General features: G+C 41.9%; 1 protein-coding gene across 4 annotated transcripts in view; it reads right to left on the reverse strand.

The window, feature by feature from the left end:
* Positions 1-8,577, reverse strand: part of MLLT10 (MLLT10 histone lysine methyltransferase DOT1L cofactor) — a 128,674-nt gene extending 120,097 nt beyond the window's left edge. For 3 of the 4 annotated variants that reach the window (XM_082287738.1, XM_082287737.1, XM_082287740.1), the window contains exons 1-2: positions 8,194-8,577; positions 4,429-4,508 (exon numbers count right to left, since the gene is read on the reverse strand). In XM_082287738.1, the coding sequence (XP_082143864.1) occupies positions 4,429-4,508; positions 8,194-8,362 (249 nt within the window). In that variant the 5' untranslated portion in view covers positions 8,363-8,577. Of the gene's footprint in view, positions 1-4,428; positions 4,509-8,193 lie in introns of those variants that run through there. The other variant, XM_082287739.1, reaches the window with a different exon arrangement.
* Between the last annotated feature and the right edge of the window lie 384 nt (positions 8,578-8,961).

An 8,961-nucleotide genomic window follows, 5' to 3' on the forward strand; every position in this document is an offset into this window, starting at 1 on the left:
AGAGCTCCCACTCCCCTGAAGGCAACCTGTTGAGCCAGAGGTGTCAGAGCTCTGATCACAAGCCTGCCTGCATATTGAAAGGCTGCATTCCTAGTTCCTCCTTCTTTGCCTCTTTCTGTTTAGGCAAAAGGCAAGTAATACTGCACTTATGCTTATTTTATACTACATAAATGCTGGGGGTGACGTGTAAAGATACGGATCAAACAATTCTTATGAGCAACTCTACAAAAAAAAATTGTGAAGAAAAGATACTTAAAAAACAGAATTTGGCGAGTGCTCCAATTCTTGTTATATTAACGATTTAAAAAAAAATTAAAATTCAAGCGTCCAGACTTTGGATCATCTGTGCAACAGATGCAGGTGCAGCTCAGGTCTGGCAGAATAACCAGCAGGAACCTATCGCTATGAGCACACAACATACCTTAAATGGGTAAACAGTATAGCTGCATTTCTACTGCTCTGAACATCTAGGTACTGAGTACTGTATGATCTAAACTTATTCTGCAGTGAGTGTTTTTGTCTTCACATGAAGTTCCAAGAAACACATGTGCAAACACAGAGACTCCAGTTATGCCACATTGAGCTGAGATCCAGATGGATGCTATCTCAAGTCTTATGTGGCTAGCTCCACAGGGAGTCACAGCTCCCACTGCACTAAGGACTAAAGGACTAAAATCCAGGTGGATTATTAGACAAGCTGTAGTGTCACACAAATGCGCTGACTCAGTTGTGGACCATGACTGCATTTAACTTCATAAGCCACCCCACTAAAGAAAACTAACACAGAAATGCCAAGTGAAAAAAACACCACTGTTATGACATTAGAGTAAGTTGTACCAAGTCCAAAGTGATTTTTCCTGATGCAAGGACAGGCTTACAGTATTCATACTCCAGTGAAACAGATCAACAGCACAGTGATACACCTGCAATGCAAGCAATCCAGCCTCACATTTAGCATCTGAGCTCCTCACATTTACCATGTGAGCTGCGCTTTGAGGTAGTAAAATTTCCTATAATTCTTAACACTGACAATCAGTATTGAGGTCTCCTGGTCTCTCTGAATAATCAAGTTGGATTCACAAGGAGTAAGACCTACACAAAGCCTGACCAAGCTACCCGTACAAATGGTGAACTCCTCCCTGCTGCCTGGTATCTCTATCACACAGATTACTGCATCTCCTTCACGAGGAGTATGAAGAGTAATAGCTTGTAGTAAACCACAAACACATTGTCTATTTTTACCCCACTATATACTATGTTTAAATTATTCTTAAGATCATCAAGGAAGATGTTTGACACTTAACAGGATTATGGGGGGAAAAGTCTTGTTGAACAACAGTTGTGCTACAAATCCTAAGCTTAGTTCTCCAGTCTCTCTTTGGGTACCAGAACTATCAGTCCTTGGACAACATACACACACCATGCAATTTCTCAAGCCAGGACCCAAAGTCCCTCATGTAGTAGTCCAGACGTATACAACCTCACACAGACCTCAAAATTAATTTTTTCTACATCAATATGTATTTGCCCTGCTTTTTGACTCAGAAGTTCAGGTACATCTGAAGACGCCAAAAGAGCCCACTACGCAGGATAGCAACAGCTGGTGCTGACACAGACAAAGCTGGGAGCAGTCACCACCCATCCTGAAGAGACTTGCATTCCCAGCTCACCACAGATCAGCTAAGATAAATGAGCTGATTTACAGAAAACTAAGATTTTTCAAGCAATAGCTAAAAACTTACACAGTGATTTTAAAACGTGCGTACATAAGCATGATTATAAAGTAAGTCAAATAATTACCAGTCACCTCAATATACCCATTATGCAAACAGTTCAGGTTTATGAAGTCAGTTTCTTTCATACACACAGGAAAATGTGACCCTGCTGGAACCAAAATTGAGTATAACTTGACTGCACGGAGCAGTGCTTTCCAACTAGTAACTGACCATTCAACAGCCAAGACAGTGGCTCTCAGCTCACCAACAAACACGCAGAAGTCAACCAGCCACCACTTTCGCTCCCACCCAGTATGTACCAGCCTAGAAGCAGCACACAAAAGAAAGGGAACACAGTATACACCAATGTATAACACTTGACAGTATATGGGAAGCCAACTGTCCTGGTCTGCTGTTAAGTGACCTTTTCTGGTGACCCATCAACTTGCATTATGTGCTTCTGAGTTAGTCCATTTTTTTTCATTGTTAAGGCAAGACTAACTTTAGTGTGGGCAATTAACTGCAGTTGCTTATCAGAATGAATTTATTTGCCCAGCAACTGAAGCTAAAAAAAAAAAAAACCAACCAAGAAACACACACCCCAAAAACACACAACGCAGCATCAGCATGGAAAAATATGCCTTGAGTGCAATACTGAGGTCTTTTTAAAGATTAAAAGTAAGTAAGCAGAAGCATAGTCAATGTAACCTGGTTAATTTAATTCTGGTTTTGTTTAGAGGCAAAAAGGCCAAAAGAAAAACTAAGCTTCAGTCTCATACAGTGATGACACTTCTGTAAGCAAATATGTCAAAACTTCTGGGTCTGGTAAACTGCTTACTGTAAAGTTCCAGTTTCCATACTGAGGGCAGGGCTGGAGTTTAGTTTCTGAATGTCAAGAGCTGCTCCAAGACACCTCAGATACAGCCATCATGTTTCTCATTCACTAACATACAAGTAGTTGTTAAAAATTCAGGTGTTATATCTCACATGCAATTGGTTTCACCTGAGAACCACTCAAATCTACACTACATTACAAATGGGATTTTTTTTTTTCCAAAACAAAATCAATAATCAACCTGTTGACCTGAACAGACACTGTGGAAACAAGAACAGAATACGCCAGGAAGAGAATTCAGTTAAGTTTATCACTATTCCTTCTTCACTTCAAACAGCAAAGTAAAGTAGTCTATCAAAGCTATTCTCTAGGAAAATTCAAGAAATTATCATAATGCAGTCAGACATTTTTTATTATAGAACTCTGGACAGTTCTCTTTCATTCCTTGTGTCACGAGATGCCAGGATTAACTATGTTCTAAACCACGATGAGGATTCCCTATCATACTCTTGAAAAATCCTTTTATAGCCACCAGCCATCTTTCCCTCTCCTCCATACTTTTAACTTTGCTCTCAACCTGCACACATCAAACTCAGCAACATTAAAAAATGTTACTCTTAAAACTTTACACATCTGATGGTCTCCCCAAGAAAAGAAACAGCTTTTCTTTAGAAAGGGTTTTGATTTTCTACTGACGAATACTTGAAGAGCATACAATAATCAATCCCTTCTTGCTCCCACCAACAGGTCTGCTTTGGAAGAACTAAGTCTCAATTATCCTGGGCATTATGAAAACATTAGTGGCAAAAAGTGTGAAAAAGTACAGGAATGAGATTCCTTAGACCTGTGCCAAAAATTCATTCAACAGTTAGTTTAGCTACCATTTCTACAGCACTTTCTATCAGAAAGGGAAACAGGTACAGCAAACAGGTTTTGTAAACACACTGATAGCCACTGACAGTAACTGAAAATTTGGTCTCTGACTCCTCATTTGTTTTCAGATATGAAGGTTAGAAACAGTTTACACTGCTCTAAGATGCTGCACCACCTTCTCTTCCAATGAAATTTTTTTTCGGAGGCAAAGGAACAGCTTAGTCTTTCTAAATACTCTCACTTCTCTCAGTTCCTCTTTTGCTGGAAGACAGAAGTGCCAAGTAGGGAGAAATGTGATTGTCTTTTTCTAAAAATACCTGACATCACCCAGTCTCATTCTAACAACATATGAGTATGACCAAAACAAAACCTCATGTAACCATGGTAAAAAAAAGAAAAGCATTATCTGAATCCCAAACATCTACCACAAAATAAATTTTAAAAAACAGGAAGAAAATACTTCTTCAATTCTAAGTATCACATTCCAAGTAAGCACTTGTTTTCGAAATTAACAACACTACTTATTGGGAGTGTTCCTAGACTGAAGCTTTTAAGGGGCAACCTAAAGCTGCTGTAAAAGAAAATTGGACACAGATTTTATTTACTTCCTGTACCTAACTATGTAAGTGTTAAACTGACAAAATTAACCAAAACCTACACCATGGACAAAAAAATGGAAAAAAAGAAAAAAAATACAAAAACAAAACACCAAAACAAACAAAAACCAACCAACCAAAAAAAAAAAAAACCCACCCCCAACCAAACTAAAACAAAACCCCACCACCTAAAAAATAAAAATCCCGTACCCTGAAACTGTCAGAATACTTCAGAGACAATTACGTACTTCCACTTTAAAAAAATAATAAGACAAATCGTCTTTCTGAACAGCATTTAGATTAATTACAACAGAAAGCAAAGCTCTTTTCTACTGTTACTGCAACACTTGGGTAAATATTATCCACACAAGGATTATAACTAGCGTTACTTAATAAACAAAACACATACCACTCTGGCTGCTCTTTCCTGAGATTCACACTTTCTGCAAAACCATGGTCCAGTGGGTACTTGAACAATTCCATAGCAAGCTGTTTTGAACAAGACAAAATATTTCAGCAAACATAAATAGCACTGCAATACTAACAATATGTTACTTTAAAAGCTTACTATTAGTTGATCTCACATAATTTTAATTATCAAGAAAGTCAAGTTGACATCCATACATTGCACACGAAATCTTATCACGAAAGTACAATTAAGTACAACAAGCTTGCATTTTAAAAATTATGCAGGACTTGTTAAATGAAAAAACCCCACATTAGCTTGAAAAGTAACATAACCATTCAAAGCAGCAATGTTTCATATGTGACCTGTTTTGCTATTTATTTACCTGCAAAACAGGTGAGACACTTCACTATAAATGACGGATGCTCGTTATAATGAGGTCTTTCTTAAGAGAAAACTAAAAGTAAAAAACAAATCTGAGTTCTTCATAAGATATGTATTCATACACTTACTATCTCGTTTTCTTACTTTTATATGTAAAATAACTGCTCTTAAGCAGAAAACCCATAGTGAACTGAACAAAATTTGCTTTTTTACCCCAGAAAATTCACAGAGCTGTAAATACAAACTGAACTGAGCATCAGGGCTTGGATTAGTTGCAACTTGAGCCAGGCTACAATATAAACCCTTAGGAAAGAGATTTTCAGACATGCAGATTTATCTGCAAGACAGTCATCTATATTCTTATAGTATATAAAAGCAACCCCAGGAGTTTGGTACAAAATTCCGCAGAAAATAAAAGAGTTTAGCAATTTGGCAATACTGTTCATGTTTGAAATGCACACACCAAGCAACCTGAAGAACTATTGAGGGAATGAAAATACAAGAACACAAGTGCTATGAGTATATTCTAATATTTGTATGGACGTAGGAAGTAACAAAGAACCAAAAAGCCAAACATTTTGCTTAAAGATAATCCCAAAGTATTAAAGATATGATGTCAGACTCAATTATCAACAATCATATGTTACTTAAATACAAAAGTCAGGTTTAAGTGTGTAAGTAGAAAAAAAAATACGATTAATTTAAAGTTATGAAGAAAGCTGAGATTAAATTAGTAAATTGTAGTTATACTATACAAATATATTGACTTTGTGATAGCTTGGAGATGAAAAATAGTAATGCAATAGTAGTAGAAAAACATCTGGTTAATGCAGCTTTATTTCCATGAAGGAAAGTCAATGAAATAATTTCCTATTATATACATACATGGAGACACATTAAGATCTGTTGTCAGATTTTCAAATACTTTATTCAAGTACCTGCAGGCCAAACTATTCTGATAAGCCCTTTCTACTGTACAATAAAATTCTTTAACATGAGAAAAAAAACATCTTGTTTTTGTTGCATCTATATTAGTCACAGACTGGGGGGACTCTGAATTTCTCTTTAGCTATTAAGAGGGAAGATTTTAAATGTGCAGTCATACATTTAGGTTTGCAAGTGACAATGCAGAGTAAGAAACAAGTATAAAACGCAATTCAGAGACAGGGCTGGCAAGGAGATCCAAAGGCAACACGAGGTGGGCAAAGACCAAAGTTGAAGTACTTCTGTATCTGCCAGGGTAACTGAGTACACCTAGAGCCTGGAAGAGTCCATCACAGGTTTGTGCTCTGATATATCGTGATAGTTTACAGAGCTTCAGGGCTTCCTTTCATTTATACTTCCACTATTATGCAAAAGCTTCTTTAAACACATGAAGAGATCTTGTCCTTCACAACTTGCCAATGGCTTAACAATTGAAATGAAGTTACCTCTGAACTAAAAGTAATTACAATAACAAAACCAAAGCAGTTAATAAAGCTTTATGGGTAATACTAATGTTTGCAAATACAGACCATCAGCTTTGACCATGAGGACTACTACATTTACTACAGAAAGGCCACAAAAAGAGTGGACATGCCTCCTCTACCACTTCTGTTCACATGACGTATCAAATCCGAAATGCAAAGCATCAATGGTACAGTAAATCAAAACATGCAGTTCTTCTCTGCTTAAGATCTCTACAACAGCTTCTTGATTTAGACCAAGCAGTACTTTGCATACTTCCTGACAGATTCCAATTCAGGTTCAGATATGACTTAAAAAAAAAAAAGTTCATTTTCTTGTACCTACTGAAGTGCGTCCCTCTATACTAGGAACTTTCTATAACTGACTTTTGTTCCTGCTATTTCAGCTCCAACTGCTGCTATCATCCAATTCTTTCACCGAAAATATCAGCGAGACTCTAGATACAAAGGAAGATGCCCAAGATAATGCAAAATGAATAGCTGTTTCAGGTATGACTTCTAGAAGTGTTCATGTCTTACTGTTCTTCATGATCCTAAGACCACAAGAGCAGTCAGCCTACTGGTTAACATTACTCAGCTCTTAAGACAACCGATAACCAATTTAAAACCAGATTAATTTCAGAGATCCTGTCAGCTCCCCTCTGTGTTCAATCCAATGTTAAAAGAAATAACTAAATTCTTTTGCATATCTCCTTAAATTACTATTATTCCTTACTACTTGTCAACTTACAAGGGAGCATATACTTGGAATAACCAGTTACTATATTATATCATCTTCTGCACAATTTAAGACCAAGCATGAGACACACACTAGTAGCATTTTTACATGCAGTAGGCATCAAGAATAATGAACTGCATTTAGGATTTTCTGTCTCCTCCAATTTTTCCACCACCTGTAAGCAGACAAAAAGCCAGTCACAGAGTTCATATGACTGCTTCGGAATCGGTACAGAAAAACTACCACCTTATTCCTTATTTCTGCTACCATAAAGCAAAAGTTATGACTTCCTTTCTTACAATGTAAGCAGCAGAATCGTCTCTTCCTCTGCCTCACACGAAGGGTCAACCCACTGACAGAAACAAAACAATCACACAGAGGGAACATGCCAGCTCCTGAACTGAGCTGGAAACCAACCAACCAGCCTCAACTAAGCCAAACAAATCCAGCATCAGCCATTCCAAACAGCACCCTCCCCCTGCAGAACCACAACAGGAAGTCTCTTCATCTACCAGGAAACATCAGCCAAATGACATTCAAGGAAAGGCAAGCAGAGACAGAAATCACATGACAGCTAAGTCTTTCCTACGCCCCTCTGTCTTCCAAGCCTAAACCCTTCTTGTCTCCTGGCAGCCCCTCAAATAACTTTCAAACCTGGGAAAGGAAAGGACAACAGGGATCAAGTACAGGAAGGAAGAAATACAGCAATAACTACCAGAACAGAGTATAGTAACAAGTTCTGCAAAGACCGAAAGCAATTTTAGATAGATTTTGGTACGTTGCACCTGAGGTTGTTAACAGGGTGCAAAAGCAGACTGGGAAGCACAGACACAGAAAACATACAGGAGAAGAGGAAAGGGAAAACAATTGGAAAGGTGAGTTCTTCCTTTCTCACAACCATGACGTAGGAGAACATAATATAGTAAGCCTCATGTGAGGGAAAAGACAGACAGACTGGTAGGGCAGAAGATGACAGAGCAAGTCAAACCAGAAAGCACGTGGCCTTAGAAACAGGGAAACAGGCTTCATGGGTAAAAACAAGGAGCTGGGAGGGGGAGGGAAAGAAGGCGAGAAAAACGGCCGGGGGGTGGGAGGGGGGGGGAAGGAAGCAGGCCCTAGGGAAGAAGACAGGGAGCACCAAGAAGGAAGTGGCGAGACTGGAGGCCGGAGCGGGTGCGCTGCCCTCGCCTGCCCGCTCACCTTGATGCACTGCGACATTGCAGCCGTGCCCGTCGCAGTAGACGAGCGGGTTCTCGGCCCAGCCCCGCTCGTCGGAGCACACGCAGCAGCCGCCGATCATCTCCTTCATGCTACTGGAGAACTCGCCCTCCAGTGACACCGGCAGCAGCAGCGGCTCGCTGGAGACCATCTAAGGGTTAAAAACACCGTCGTCAACACCGCGCACGCCACACGCGCCTCGCCCTCCGCCTGCCCCCTCCCCTGGCGGGGTCTCCCCTCAGTCACACAGCCGCAGACGCCGCCACCGCCGCCGCGGCAGCGCTTCGGGGCCCATGACCGCCGGCTGAGCGCCTCGTCTCGCCCCCGCCCGACCAACCGGCCAGGCTGTGTCGGTCGGGCCGCGGCGGCGGCGGCTCCTGAGGCGGACGCGGCTCCGCGGGCGGGCACGGCGGCGGCGCCGGCGCGCAGGCGCACTGCGCGCGCGCCCGCGGGGCGGGCAGGCCTCGGCCCGGGGCCTCCTCGCGAGGGTTCGCGCGCCGCCCGCGGAACGTGAGCGCCGCCGCGGCGGCCCGAGCGCGCGCCCCCTCCACCCCCCCACCGCCGCCCCCTCCGAGAGAGCGTGCGCGGGAGCGCGCGCGGCGCCCCTCCGGCGGCGCGTGCCCGCCCCTCGCCGCGCCCGCGCGCACCTGGCGGCCCCCGCGCGCGCACCCACCTCGGCGCGCGGCCACGGCCCGTCCCCCGCGCGGGACATGGCGGGGCCCCCCCCGCGCGCCGGGGCCGCGGGACAGC

The sequence above is a fragment of the Coloeus monedula genome (genome assembly GCF_965178545.1).
Source record: "Coloeus monedula genome assembly, chromosome: 1".
Classification (NCBI taxonomy): Eukaryota; Metazoa; Chordata; class Aves; order Passeriformes; family Corvidae; genus Coloeus; species Coloeus monedula.